Here is a 16,041-nt window from a genome sequence, read left to right as displayed (position 1 = left end):
AACAAAAAAAATTGTGCCAATCTTACAAAAGAGTCAATGTTCACGTTTATTTATATTCTAATTCTGTCACTGGCCTGCCTGACAAAGCAACCATGCCTGCAGAGCTTCTTCCAGTCATCTCTTCTGGTGGGGAGGGGGGGGGGGGCGGACCCCCCGAAAAACGCCCCTCCCCCCTTAACGAAATAAAATTCATATAGAAAAATATATGTTACCAGTGTCCACCCCCCTCCCCAATGACCGGCATTTTATGTAGCTTGGGTGCTGCCTTTTTCTGTATCAAATGCCGCTCACGAGCTTTTCAAGGTTTCGGTGCTAGAAACGGTAAGCAATACTTTTTAAAATATTAATTTATTAAAAAAAAACATATTATTAAGTATACAAAATTAAAGTGAATTTACATAACATTGATGATACTAAGATATTCTAATTAAATATTTAACTAAACAAAGTAGTCCGAAAAATGGACTTTTTTAATGAATTAAACAATTAAACATTTTTAAAGTTATGTATTTTTCAATTGGTCTACAAAGCACAAACTCACAAAACTCACTACAATATTTTAAAACATACACCATAAACATAATTTTAACAGAAAGAGTTACATTCTCCTGCTAATTCCTTCCTGACAAATCAACGAAATCCGAGGCAACCGTCAAAACCGAAACAAATGAAACTATAAACGTAACAACGATAGCTAAAACTGACCGTACCGTTGTATTGTTCGTTTTCAACGTAGGCTTTCAATGAAAATTGATTTCGATTTACACGAAGAGAAACAAAATTAATATTATCTTAGGCCAGTCCCTTCTATCTAATTCTATATTCACTTTCACGATAATCATCTCTATAATTGACTCCATGATACGTTTACACCTAGGCCTACTTTAATTCATACAGGTAGCACACCGAGAATATAATACTATTTTTTAGCAACTAATAAATAGTAACATCAAATAAATGTCTTAACAAGAACATGCTGTTCGTCAATAGTTAAAGTTGTTAAATCAGTGAATACTTTTTATTTATAATTATAAAAAATAACAGGTCTTCTTTGGTAGTTTGTGGAAACTTCCGGATATTATGTTGATCCTTGATTGAGAAACATGTCGCCGTGTCGAGAGCTTATCACTAAGGTTTTTCCTAACATTGATCATGAAATTTCAGACTACATCAATGGTAAATGTGTTAATGTTGTCCGCCTACGTCTTTATTACCGATACTGTCTTTAACATACTGAGTTATCACAAGTGGTGTGTAATATTCCGTTTTTCTCCAATCCTATCTCAACATTTTCTCACTTTGCTTGGTGGTGAGACTCAGTCAGTTGTCAGTTGAAGACTGAGAATGTCAGTTAAAAAAACTTTCACCTTTCAGTTTTTTTTAGTGATTGGTCTCTATTTAGTTTAGTATGGTACCTGGGTATAGATTACCACCTGCTACTTCTAGCTTTATCACTGGAGTGATCAATTTATTAAATAAATTTACTTAAATTTTATATGGCTCAACTCAACTTGATTAAATTAAGGCAGGAAACAGATTGGTACCGCAAAATGCATATTCGGTCTTCGCCGTTCATAAACTTTCTAACCAGACATCGTTCGGGGATTTTGTTTATACTGATAAATAGAGCAAGGTTTTTACAAGCTTCGTTAGCAACATTTTTGTGGAATTCGTTTTTTATGACATTTTGTGCCGCGGCGAAGGATGCGAAGTAGGGGAGACTGCTCTAACTTCGACCGGGTTCTAACTTCGACCGAATTCGGTATTGGGTCAGAAAAATATTTGATAAAAAAATAAATAAATATTACTGGCTTTAAAAAAATATATCTTTATTTACACAATTGAATTGCGTTGTGTTTTCCTTTTGAAATGACAGGTCTATCTTTAGCCGTTTTCGAGCACTTTATCCACGAAGTTAGGCTAGTTAGCGTCCGTGAGTTTTATCGAGTGAAAATATCAAATTTGCATTTTGTGAGCTTTTTAGTGCCTTCTTTCATAATGCCTAAAACGTAAGTAATTTTGCTTTTAACAGTTTTTAAACTTGAAAATAAATTATAATGTTGGTTAATCTACATATGTGTGCTTTTTTTTTTTTTTTTAGGGTTGTAAAAATTTAAAAAAATAGTGAAAAACAAATCGGTCGAAGTTAAAACCATGTAAAAAATGCGGTGTTCTAACTTCGACCGATGTAACCAAATGTAGATCTACATAGGAACCTAGCATAAAGTAGGCCTATAATTGTACTAGATCTATTAGATTAGGCATATTAGTTTATTTTTTTTCCTTTAATTTAAATTTATTAAAAACAACTGACATATGCTTTATCAACAGACCAAAAGATAAAAAAGAAAAAAGGTCGTATATTTCGTATGAAACGGAAAACCTAGAAAAGGCTGTAGATGCAGTAAGACAGGGCATGTCTTATGGCAAGGCAGCATTGCAGTTTGGGGTGCCCAAAACAACTATTATTGACCATGTTAAGGGCCGAATAAAAGCAGGGTCTAAGCCTGGTCGAAGCTGTGAAATTGACCCTGCTTTAGAAAAACAGATAGTATCGAGAGTCCTCGATGCTTCAAAAGCGGGGTTTCCATATACAAAACGCCGGCTTCTAGCAATGGTAGGAAACATTGCAAGGCGTCTGGAAATAAAAACAAGATTCAAAAATGGTGTTCCTGGAGAGGGGTACTGGAGGAAATTGAAGGGGAGGCACCCTGAACTGACCATCCGGAATCCAGAAGCCTTACCACAGTGTCGAATGACAATGCTCAACAGCAATGTTGTAAAAAACTACTTTGAAGCTCTAGGGAAGCTGTTAGACGATCTGCAGCTTACTTCGCGGCCTAAATGCATTTGGAATTGTGATGAGACTGGAGTACAGTTACAGCACAAGCCAACAAAAGTAGTTGCCCAGAAGGGAGTAAGAGGGGTGTCAGCACGTGTGACAGGGTCTCGTGAAAACATAACCATATTTGCCACCATTAATGCCGCTGGCGAGTCAATGCCCCCCATGATAATAGTGAAGGGCAAAACCCAGCGAGCAGTTTCGTCGTTCAACGTCTGTGATGCGCCAAAGGGAGCTGTGTAGACTTATCAGGAGTCTGGGTGGATGGAAGATCTTTTGGGAGTCCAATGGTTTAAGCAAGTTTTCCTTAAACATTGTGGCCCAGACCGCCCCCAGCTTCTCCTGTTAGATTCACACAGCTCCCATGAGGTTGTGGATCTGCTGGAAACAGCAAGGAATGAAAATATACACATATTCGCCTTGCCACCCCATACAACACACAAGTTGCAGCCGTTGGACAAATGTGTCTTTGGGCCGTTTAAGAAATATTATGGTGCAGAATGCACTGAATTTCTTTCGGAGCACCCGGCAAACGTGATCAGTAAAGTCACATGGACTAAACTGTTCACTGCCGCATGGAGCCAAGCCTTTTGCCCAAGCACCATCAAAAAAGCTTTTCAGGCCACCGGAATCTATCCGTTTGATCCAACGGTTGTCACAAAAAGTGACACATTGCCAAGTGAGGCATTTGACCGGCAAGCACCTTCAACACTAGTTGCAAGCGATCAAAATCAACCTATTGCTTCTGTCTCTCAGGATATGGCCATGTTCGAGGAAGCATATGCTCCCTCTGCTCCTGAAGCAACAATGGTCGACGCAGATGTCCTCAACACTGACCCATGGTGGTCACCTCCTGAGGACCAAAATGAAAGTAGGCCTATCGGCGAAATACGTGCTACGGGTGCTAACGAAAACTTTTCGGACATCCTAAAGCTTGCCATGGACATAAGTGGCATCGAAGAGGATGAAGCCGTTAACCAAGCAAGTGGAAGTGAAACACATGAGAAATGGTTGGCGGAATTATCAAGCGTTTTTGATAAACCCGTCTTGCCAACGGCGGAAAAAAAAAGCTCATCACGGAAAATTACAACTCACAGGTTGTTGACCAGTGATGAGGTAATAGGAATGAAGAAAAGGCAGGCCGAGGAAAAGGAAAGCAAGTTGAATGAGAAGAAAAGACGGGCAGATGTGAGAAAAGAAAAGGCTGCAAAAAAATTAAATTAATGATGTGTTGTAGGCTCGCCTACATGTGTTGTCTGTAAATTACTATAAATATTTTTTCCTTTTTTACTGTTAAAAATGTCGTTGTGTTTACTTCTTTTTTTGTTTTTGTTTTCAATTGAAGATAAAGCTAGCCTATTTAAAAACCTTTAAATACACAACAAAGGCCACCTAAATAAGTGTTTTTAACAATAGGCCCAGGCTACGGTCATATTCCTAAAGCGGTCGAAGTTAGAACAAGCCGCCGGTCGAAGTTGGAGCAACCTGGTCGAAGTTAAAACCAAAAGGAAATATTTGGGTCAGTGTCTAGGCTTGCATATAGTATTAAATCCTTCATAGCGATTGGTTAACTATTTATACCAAACCAATCAGCGTTGGAGAACGTTTTTAACAGTGAAAAAATTATACCGCTATGTTGATTGGTTTACGAGATATAACGAAGAGAAGCGAACCTTCGGCTCGGGAGAAAACGGATCGGTCGAAGTTTGAGCAGTCTCCCCTATGCAAATCTAGACGGAATGGATCTACTTGGAAAGTACGTGTACTGCACTAATGAGGTAAGAAATAATATTTTGTAAAAATAACTATTATTTTTTTATGGATTTTTCATTAGAAATGATTGCTGTAAATTATGAAAGTAAAAAAAAGTATATTTGAATGCGTTTTTTACTTTAATTTGAACAAAATGACTGCCGAAAATTACGACACATCGGCGTCGCTGAAAGTGGGAATTTCAGTTAATTTTTTACGGATATAAAATTGTATTTTTTTACTCCGAAGCATGTATTTAAATAACAGTTAAGTTAAATCTATTTAATTCTGTAAAATATAATTATTATTTTGCCGTAGATACTTTTTTTTATATTTTTAATGATTTTCTGTCGCGGAAAATCGGTATTCGCACCATGCACGCACACGTAGTAAAACTAGACTTATCTTTAAAACACGAGAATCTTGAGTACACTGCGAATAACAAAGTTTTAAAATTTTAGTTTACTTTTGACTTTAAGCCATTTGTTTTAAATCGAAATTAATTGATAATGTAATTATTTCAAAGTAAAAATTTTCCGTCGCAAATTGGCTTCTAACCTTCGCCACTGAACCAGCCTACGCACGACATTCGCGCGAGTCTGTTTCTTCGCAATAGTCTGTATAGTGTCGAGGGCTAATTCTAAAAAGAATCGAGTCCTTACTAATCTAATGTTTATTAAAATTAGGTACAATTGTTGGAACGCATGAGAAATAACAAATTAATATTTCTTTAAATCTATAGCCAAAAGAAAGTAGAACTTTATAACTCTGTAAATTATGAATCGAGTGACAGCTGTCGTGAAAACGGGAGCCATTTTACTCTTTTTTTTTAGGGTGACCTACTTTTATTATATAAGTTTAAAATTCATCGATTTGATAAGCAGCTGAGTAGCTGACTACGCATGCGGTATGGCTGGCACGTTTTGGGATAGGGATCGAGTACACCATAGAATTTTTTTTTCTTTGAACTAAGCGTATTTTTTTTTAAATCAAAAGATACTTACATATCAGTTGTTGATTTCAATTTCATTATAGATCTAATCACTAACTTCAGTTTTTAAAAGTAATTTTGCTTCTAGAACTAGCGTATTTTCAAAATTACGTAGATTCTAAATCTAGATCTATTCACTTACTATTTGACAACCGTGTCAGTAAAATGAGGTCACCGCTTCCAGATTCTTAGGTTTTAATTATGTTTGTCACTTTGAACTATTATAAGTAGCATTAAAACAACTGCATCTATTATCAACATTGTTTTTATATGCCAGTTCTAATTATACATTCTGTTCATTACCAATTCTAATGAAATCGTATCAGGCCCTAACACCCTGTTCACCTACACTGACACTACACTTGAATGACGCCACAGACAGTCGTAACTTTAAATTAATGTTCAAAGTACTAAACAATTATAATTAGCCATGTAAATGCTGCAACTATATTAAAAATTGGCATATAGACATATTTTATTAATTATGTTTTTTATATAGACCTTCTATATTTAACTCTGTTATTTTTTTCTTCCCCAGAGTGTTTCTAAAAGCCAGAATTTTAAAGGGGAGGGCGGTCGTTTTTTTTCTCAAGAATAATTATAGAAATAAGCTATAAACTGGTATATTTTGTAAAGTTTGACATAATTACAAATAAATGTATGCCTAAGTGACATTTCTGTGTAATTATATCGTTAATTTTGTGAATTTCGTGGATTTTTGGACCTCACTACATTTAGATGTAAAAAAAATCTCAGTTGAGTGAGTGTGGTTAATCTACATTTTGAACGTGATGTAAATGTCTAGTGCTATTAATTTTTATATTTTTGAATTCCTCGATTGTTAAGCAACAAAATTGATATATAATATGTCAATATTTGTTACTTTAAAAATTGGCGAAAATCGACCCTAAAAGTAGATGCTTGAGGGTTGAATCTGTTTCCTGCCTTAAACTTTAAACTAATAAACTTGACTTTACTTTTTACGTTGAACTTTAGTTACTAAGACTTAAACAACTGTGTTACTCTTAAACCTAGTTGAGTTTGTGATCTATTTTAAACTTTTGAAGGATTGTTTGAAATAATTAATAATGTTCTGGTCTCCCCTAAAATGGCTAAAAACGTCATCATTGCAACTTTCGTATTATTTAGGTTTATCAAATGAGAAACTGAAATGCAAGGAGACATCACCATGTAAATTGTAAATTCATTTTTGATAGTAACTCGAAGCATATCATCTGACCACACTATGGAAATCACCTTTGGCTTTGGACCCAAAGAGGGCAGTCTCCAGTGTTTGGTTTCACCATTATAAGGTCTTAACTGCAATGAATTCAACAACTATACCTCATTATTGATTATTTTAACAAAACAATAAAGAAATGAAATGTAGGCCTATAAATTATTGAGATATAATGAACCGTAAAAAGTTTAGTTAGCGGATTTTTTAAAACTGAATTATTTCAATTAACAAATCAGTTTAGGGCTTAAAAGCTGATGAGACAGACTGTTAAATAAATACATTAAAATTGAAGTGGTATAGCCATTGAAGTGGTATAGCTATCCATAATTATTAATTAAGAAGTGGTATAGATACCCGTAATTATTCTTCTTCTTCTTCTTCTTCGTTCTTAATTATTAGTGTAGAAGGGGATCGAGATTTATCTGCCAGTGGGTTTGAACTCGAGACTTTGTTCGAATTTATCAACCATGAGCTTTTTGCCGACTCGACCACGCCTCCAACACAATTAAGCGTTACGTGTCAACTGGTTATGCGCCATTGAGGCCATTGACTCCGATTTCAGCCTGCTTTTCTTTTTGGATTTGCTTCCATAGCCTTTGTCCAACCAAGAACAAACTACAAGGCAGCAGTTGTTTAATTTTGGAGTTGTCTCTCCTAGGAGAGTGGCTGTCCCCAGCTAACGAGCCTCATCTGCCCGAGGGTTCGAACTCGAGACTTTTCGGTTTAGCAACCATGAGCTTTACCGACTCAACCACGCCGAACCCTCCCGTAATTATTAAATTAATAGTATCAGCAATAATTATATATTAGAACCTGTTCATCGAAAGTTAAGACTGGGCTTAGAGTTAGGTTTTGTTTAGGCCTCAGGCTAATCTTAAAAGTTAGGTGTGGTGTATTAACTGTGACAGTAGCACCATAGCTTAGCTTTACAAAAAAAAGACTGAAATCTAGGATGAATGAAATAGGGAGTGACCAAAAAAAATTGCATAACACATTTAAAAAATATATATTCATAGGTATGCTTGAGGATGGGGGTGATGATTTCTCAACCTCAGATGATCTTTTTGAAGCCATTGGAATTATGTTGCAACAGGCAGATGACTCCAAAACTGAAGACGATATAAAAGAAATATGTGACAGGCTATATTGTTTGTTGCACAGGTATTTGATTTGTGACTTTAAAAAATATGGCTTAACAGATGAACATTATTTCCCTTAAATTAACTAATTTAAAATATATATTTAATTTTTATTAGATGTATGATATACATGCTTATCTGAGTTTGAGATAACAGTAACAAAATAATCATTCTGATCACTATTAAAAAGCACTCCAAATGGAAATGGGACCAGTGGGGCAGTGAATGGACTAAATAAAATCCTCGAAGCACCAGTTCAGATGTCAGAACTAACCAGTGAATTGAGTAACAACAATGACAACAGTATATGGCTGATCAAAAGAGATTCTTCCACTGTAAGCTTTTAAGGTTTTCAATGCTTTAGTTAATCACCTGCTACATTTTTGTTTTCTGATAATACTGTTAATGGGTATGATCATAAAATTGTATATACATGTTTCTTTTTTCATTGTTGTTTAAATTTTGTTAATAAGTGTAATCATAAAATTGTATAGTTACAAGTTTCTTTTTTCATTGTTATTTAAATTTGTTTTTGATGGTCTAGCAGCTGTTTAAATCTAGTATTAATCTATTTACAGCATGTTAATCTAATTAAATGATAACACACAAGACCAGTAAACAATTACAGTCCAAGACTAATTAACAAATTAGATTTAGCAAATATAATTGCTACAACAAAACATCAAAAGTTAAAATTAATCTTCTCTTAAATTGTTTTTTGAATAATATTTTTACTTGTACGAAAGATTGTGTTATAATATTTAAATAATTTATAAACCTAAATTTTAGGTTGTGGACCAAAAAAAATTGGAGAAGGCAGAAAAACAGTTACAAAAGAAATTGGACAAACGTGAGCAGACAACGATAAAGAAAGTAGAAAGGTATTTTTGATTTGGGTGCTACAAAAACCTAACATGTGAAAATAAAATTACCTTGTATGTTAAAATTTGCAACGCTACCACATAAGCAAAATTGATTCATGTGTTTCTGCTTCTTTCAGTGTACCTGAAATGGCAAGTGCTAGTCAACAAATTAACAAAAGAGATGCAAAGATGGACGCTGCTGGGACAAATAAATCTTATGATATCAAGCTGGAGAATATTGATGTTTCTTATGGGGATAAGTAAGTCACCTTGTGTTTTGTTCATCAGCGTTTAAAAAACAAAACGCACGTTCATATTAATTTGTCACTCATTCATATAAATCATTTGACAATCCATTGTTATTTATATTAATTTTATTATTAATGTTTTGTAAAATAAAATTGCAGGGTTCTTTTAACTGGAGCTGACTTGCATTTAGTTTTTGGTCGTCGTTATGGTTTCACAGGCCGAAATGGTCTTGGCAAAACAACTTTATTGAAAATGTTATCCAGGTAAATGTAAACACTTTTTATATGTTAGATTACTTTTTTGGCATACACACATAGTCATATTGCTGGTATCAAAGAGAATAGTATTTTGACATATTTTGTTGACATTATGTTTTTGATTAAAGTAACATATTTGCTATACTAACTACAATCATATGCTGGAATGGTTGATGAGCATTAAATTGTTTTCTAAAAATAATGGAGACTAATTTAAAGATATTTAAAATAATTTCTTTTTCTGCAGTGGATCCCTGAAGATTCCCTCCCATATATCTGTCTTGCATGTGGAGCAGGAAGTGGCAGGTGATGATACTCCAGCACTTCAGAGTGTTCTAGAATGTGATGAGAAAAGAGAGGCATTACTTAAAGAGGAGAAGCTTCTAACAGTCCAGCTTCAGTCTTCTAGGTGGGTACACATGTCTTTGTAACTCACTGTACAATGGGTGAGAAAGTTTCATCCTGTTGGTTCTAACCTCTTTAAAGATCACCTGGTAAACTTTTAAAAAAATTAACTGTATTTTTTCTGGAATAATTTTTTTTAATATCAAAATATGTATTACACATTTTTTTCATTTTAAATTGTTAACATGCTTTGATCAATTAGCAGATGAAATAGTTATTTTGATTCTTTACTTCTGATGTTGTTATTTAGTCCCGGGCAGGACAAGGACAATGCAATGGCAACACGACTACAGGAAATATACAAAGAACTGATGGCAATAGAATCAGACAAAGCTCCAGCTAAAGCGGCCATGATACTTAATGGATTGGGTTTCTCAAGCAGTGATCAACAGAGACAAACCAGGTAAATGCTGGCCGGGGATATTGAAGTCAGTTTCATTTTGCTAGTATCACTATCCCAACATGGGTACCCAACTCATGTAAAGGTGGCTGGGCATTGTGCTGACCACACTATGCTTTCATATGCTGAGGTTACAGAAATAGGTGAACTCTACTTTACTTGCCCCATGGACTGTCAGGTTCAAGAAAGGGAACTAAGGCAGCTGGGCATACTATCCCTACATATGTCAAGGTCACAGAGATTACACCTCCCCCCCCCCCCCCTTTTTTTTTGTTGTTGTTGTTGTGTATTGCTCGGTTCAGAAGGGTAACTTTTCTATCCCAACCCTAACAGTTTAACAGGCAGAACGCACCATTTTTAATAGAATTGTTATTCTATATATATATTGTTTGTGTTGGTCTAAAGTTTTAACATTTATAAACTTTGTTCACAGAGAGTTCTCTGGTGGTTGGAGAATGAGGTTGGCCTTGGCCAGAGCACTATTTACAAAGTAAGTTTTTTTTTCTCTCAATTTATTGTGTTGGCTTTATTATGCCCATTTTGCGTATACTGATGTAATAACAATATCTCAATGTTAGTTAGTTTTTTTTGGTATAAATATTGCTTATACTGTTTTAGTAAAAATACAACAAGCTAGCTAATTTTATTAACCGACGCCATTTAAGATAGTTTTATTTACACAAATTTTACATTTTCTTTTCAATGTTAAACGTTTGCTCAGATAAATAACAACAGTTTCAAAGTAACAGAAAATAGTAATTTTCTAGATATTCTGATAAAATATATCCAAGTTTTTTCCTCTATTAATCTTGATTTCTAATTACACTGTGTTTTTTTTCCAGACCAGATCTGCTTTTACTTGATGGTAATTATAAACTTATTCAATATGCTGATGTTGTTATGTGTTCGAAAATTCACTAATCAATAGCAAATACCCATCCCAGTTTAAATAGTAATGGGAACATTTTTTGCTGATTCATGTTATTAAAATGAAAGTGCTTTTTAAAAAATATATGAATGATGTATTAATTACAATTTTTAATTACTTTTTTGTTGTACATTCCAGAACCTACAAACATGTTGGACATGAAGGCTATTATATGGCTTGAAAATTATTTACAGGTAATTGTTTTCTTTTGGTATTTAGTCTAATTTCCTAATGACTTAATATAATAATACTGTTATTTTCAAACAATTGCAAACTGTCTAAACCACTAACTTTTGATCTCCTCAACAGACCTGGCCCACTACTATACTGGTGGTGTCCCACGACAGGCTGTTTTTAGACTCTGTGTCCACAGACATAATCCATCTACACTCATGTAAATTAGAGAGCTATAGAGGAAACTACGAAGTCTTTCATAAAACGAGGGAGGAGAGGATGAAGAACCTCCGTAAGGAGTATGAAGCACAGAAGCAGTACAGAGATCATATACAAGTATGTCAATCAAACCAGTTTTATTGGCATTTTTTTTGTTTTAACAAAATGTGGCTAATAGAGCAGTACAGGGCTTTTATATTATTGCATTTTCATTTATGATATATGTAGTGAAGTGATTGTGTAGAGAGTTTCTCTTTTAAGCTATTTTTATTGAATTAAAATGTATCTAAATTAACATGATTTGAAAACTATTATTTTCTATTTAGGTATTTATTGACCGGTTCCGTTACAATGCAAACAGAGCTGCCCAGGTACAGAGTAAGCTTAAACTGCTAGAAAAATTGTGAGTAGCTGAAAACCTTACATTTATTTAATTAGGAAAAAAAAAAGAAAATTTTGTTATTAAAGTAACATCAAGGTTGTCTGCTGTAACTTAACTATCAAGTAAAAAAAAATTAATTTTTAAAAAAATTTGAATTAAGTCCTAGATCTAAATGTAATTTTTTATCCCTGAACTTTTGTTATTTCCAGACCTGAAATAAAACCACCAGAAAAAGAGACAGAGGCTGTGTTAAAGTAAGTAATCTCACGATAAAGCAATATTAATTACTAGACCATAAGCTTTTTCTAGAAACAACTCTCTCATTACATTACACTTACATAGGTCACCAGTTTCTCCTTTGTCCCCCAGCCCCAACGTCCCTTTTGACCCTCACCTACAATACTCAGTATCTGACTCTTACATCTCCCCTCTCTTAACAGAAGCCTCCCACTTTCAGCATGCTCCACCCCACCTCATCACAGCAGGATACAATTCACTATTGCACATAAACTACAATACATCATTGTACAATATAAAAACACAACACATTACACGATCCTAACACTACTTGAAAATGTAATACACTTTTAAAGCACTTTTTATTTACAAGCTGACTACTGAGGTATAAATTAATGAATTATCGGATGGGGGGGGGGGGGGAACACAGCAAAATAAATAAATATCGGCTCTAGTAGAGGAAAAATTTATTTATCGTAGCATTCTTTATTCTCCAAAGAGATACTAAATGAGTGCTGTGCAAACTCATTTTAAAAAGTGGAAAGATTAAAAAAAGAAGGCATTTATTATAGCCTCTAATAAATTGTATCTAATAGAAAAATATTTTTATGGCAGAAACACATTTAGTTCAGTCATTCAGCTTTCTATTCAGAACACCCCATACAGACCCTAGGTTTATTTATAAATATCAGATTCTGGTTCAGAAAAGCTCTGCCATTGCTCATAAAAACAAGGCATTGAAATGCTGTAAAACTTACACATTTGCTATCACTCAGAATACATCTATCATTTTTTTTTCTTTATGTTACCTCCAGATTTCCAGAATGTGACACATTATCACCTCCTATTTTGCAACTTGATGATGTCACGTTCTACTACAACAAAGACAGAATTCTATTTAACAAAGTTTGTGTCAATGCCAACATGGAGTCAAGAATTTGTATTGTAAGTATGAGGTTATATTATGGAATAACTTGAAATAAATCAACTTTATGTAGTGCTGACGACATAATCTTTTTCTATGTTGTGGCCATAAAGATGATCCATACTTGGCTTACAATAAACTGATTGTCACAAAGACTTGTATGATTGACATAAGGACATGACACACACATGATAAACATAAGGACATGACAATGAAATGATTGAAACAAGAACATGACACAGATACAATTGACAGCAACCTCCACTGATACATTGACATCCATTTTTCAGGTGGGAGACAATGGTGCCGGTAAGACCACATTATTGAAACTCCTGTTGGCTGAGCTTGAACCTTGCAGTGGACACCGCCACGCCCACAGAAATCTGCGCATCGGCTACTTCAGTCAGCACCACGTTGACCAGCTGGACATGAGTGTTAACTCCGTGCAGCTGTTGGCCAACAGATTTCCTGGTGAGTGACCAATGGTCGATTTAAAATCCCTTTTCCATAATTACATAGCCACTATTCAAATATCAAGTGCCACAATCAGTGAAAACACTTTTTTCTGAGTTTCTCTATCAGATCCCTCATTTCTCCATCTAAAATGTCTTTTTGATTATAATCTTATACAGTTGGTAAATCACTAATTCCACTTTTTGTTCTGGAGATGTGGCAGGTGTTAAGACATTTGTTTTGTTGATCCCATTTGAGTGTTTCAGCACAGTTGTTTCCAGCTTTGCTACAATGATCAGGGATGCCATGTGTTGACATGGTTATCATACCATACTCTTTGCTTTGTGTATGGTGTAGCACTTGACTGTTAACCTAATAGTCTTGACTCTAAAGACCGGTCTTGAGTCTGCTAAACATCCCTGTGTCCACCCAGCTCTAATGGGAACATGACTCATGTTAGGGAATGTAAAGGTGTCTGGGCATAGTGTTGACCACATTATCCAAGCCCTCAGAAACAGGTGAACTCTTCTTCATCTACCCCATGGATCACCAGGTCCATGAGGGTAACTTAACTGACTTGTGGTTTGTGTGTGTTAATGACTAACAAAATTAACTTCCGTCTTGAGAAGACACCAAGTCAGTTGCCACACATCTTATTGGCTGTTACTGTTAGGAATAAGATGAATTAGGGCTGAAAGGAACATGTCTTTACAATAACTATTTTCTCTTCCTTTGTCTTCATATTGTGTTAATGTTATTCCCTGCATGATGTAGGAAGGTATTTATTGGTATAAATTGTTTTATTTTCAAACAATTATCTATTTAAATCAATGCCAGGTTTATCACAAGAAGTGTACCGTGGCCAGCTGGGGCATTTCGGGGTGTCAGGTGACTTAGCTCTAAGACCAGTGTCAAGTATATCAGGAGGACAGAAAAGCCGAGTGGCTTTTGCTGTCATGAGTATGACAAAGTAGGTTTTTTTTTAGTGAAACTGTCAAAATATTGTTATTTCCTGTTTTACCTTTTTTTTCTCTCCATTTTATTTTTGTTAAAAGTTGACTTTGTTTTTATTTTTCATTTTGTAATCATTTTAAAAATGTATTTTTCTCAGTCCAAACTTCTTTATTCTTGACGAGCCCACAAATCACTTAGACATGGAAACTATTGAAGCTTTGGGAGATGCTATAAACAAATTTAAGGTAATTTAACCTATTTCTTTTACAAATTATTTTCATTTTAGAAATTACATAAATAAAATGTGTAGATCCATTCAGTGAGTATAATTTTTATCTATATTTGTAACATCAATTATTTTCAGGGTGGTGTGATTCTTGTCTCCCACGATGAGCGCCTTATTCGTAGCGTCTGCAAAGAATTGTGGGTAGTAAGTGGAGGGACAGTAACCGCCCTTGACGGAGGCATTGATGAATACAAACGACTTGTACAGATTGAATTAGAGGCACATTAACCTAAAAGTCCTCTAGAAAGTGTTTCGTCTATGTGAATAGAACTTTTTAATTTATATGCCAGATACAAATGTAAAGTGTACCATATTGTTCTTTTGGAAAACAATCTTGAGACATTCAGTTTTACCAGTGAAAGTACCTGTTGGTAGATGTAAATACTGAGGGTTTTGAATGTAGGCATTAACATTCAATGTTGGATCTAGTTCACACTGTATCAAGTTAGCCAGTTTTAAATTGAAGCTGTTTTTTTTCAAGCAATTCTATCCTTACTAAACCTACACATCAGCAAACCATCCTTAAGGTTGTCAAAATTTGTATTTTTTTTAGCAAAAATTTTACTTTCTTTAACCACTTCTGAGATATTAGCAAAATGTTTGTAATATTGATTGCAGTCAAAAATAAAAAAGATAATGAACTTATTCAATCCTTAATAGTAAACTCTTGCAATGAAGAATAAAAATCTAGTTTCCACTTTTTAAAGTAGTTCTGTTCTGTATTAAAAGTTAACTGTGTTTTTTTTAATCTCACATATTTTGCTGCCAGTTTCAATTTGTAAATCAGTTTGTGTTGGAAAAACTAACGGCCCTGCTTATAATAAAATGCTTCAGGTATTGACTGAAACTACTGAAGGTCTTATTTTCTAAATACAATTATGTTTAAAATCCAAGAATGTTAAAATGTAATAAACAGCAATTCAAACTACACTTTATTCAATGCCAGTTCCTAACAATTTGAAAAATTAGATTTTCAAAAGGTCACATGGGTACTGCCTAGACAAAAGGCCTCAGTACTTAAATGTACCATTCAGCTGAAATTAAGTTCTAACACTTTGAAAACCTAGTCTATCTTGAGTAAGACTAAGACATTCATCTGATTTAGATTATAGAAATGCACTAATAATTTGAATTAAAGATTATGTATAGATTATCTTTTTACTATTATGAGTTTTTTAATATATATTTACTATTTATACTATTATGAGCTTTAAAACTATCAAAATGCTAAGAACTTTGTTCATTGTGAAATCGAAGATATTGAGTCAAAGTGTGGAATAAAATGTGTTGAAGAATTCAGAATACTTCTATTTTTAAAAATGTTATGAGAGTCCTATTTAACTGT

General features: G+C 34.3%; 1 protein-coding gene and 1 long non-coding RNA gene across 2 annotated transcripts; both read left to right on the top strand.

Annotated features, from left to right (window-relative positions):
• Nucleotides 1-1,063: 1,063 nt before the first annotated feature.
• Nucleotides 1,064-15,851, top strand: LOC131933325 (ATP-binding cassette sub-family F member 3). The gene is made up of 19 exons (XM_059290109.1): nucleotides 1,064-1,176; nucleotides 7,842-7,986; nucleotides 8,155-8,299; nucleotides 8,754-8,845; nucleotides 8,965-9,087; nucleotides 9,235-9,339; nucleotides 9,581-9,742; nucleotides 9,989-10,141; nucleotides 10,572-10,628; nucleotides 10,981-11,003; nucleotides 11,205-11,260; nucleotides 11,376-11,576; nucleotides 11,786-11,862; nucleotides 12,051-12,095; nucleotides 12,894-13,023; nucleotides 13,294-13,474; nucleotides 14,294-14,426; nucleotides 14,568-14,655; nucleotides 14,775-15,851. Exons 1-19 carry the CDS (start codon nucleotides 1,104-1,106, stop codon nucleotides 14,922-14,924), a joined length of 2,139 nt encoding a protein of 712 aa, XP_059146092.1. The 5' UTR covers nucleotides 1,064-1,103; the 3' UTR covers nucleotides 14,925-15,851.
• LOC131933326 (uncharacterized) lies at nucleotides 5,812-6,258 on the top strand. The gene is made up of 2 exons (XR_009384930.1): nucleotides 5,812-5,992; nucleotides 6,124-6,258. It is a non-coding gene; the product is annotated as an uncharacterized LOC131933326 (long non-coding RNA).
• Nucleotides 15,852-16,041: the final 190 nt, after the last annotated feature.

Source organism: Physella acuta, unplaced genomic scaffold (genome assembly GCF_028476545.2).
Source record: "Physella acuta isolate Inbredline_101_S28 unplaced genomic scaffold, ASM2847654v3 ptg002455l, whole genome shotgun sequence".
Classification (NCBI taxonomy): domain Eukaryota; kingdom Metazoa; phylum Mollusca; class Gastropoda; family Physidae; genus Physella; species Physella acuta.
Note: the sequence above shows the minus strand (reverse complement) of the source record. Positions and strands in the feature narration are given on the sequence as shown.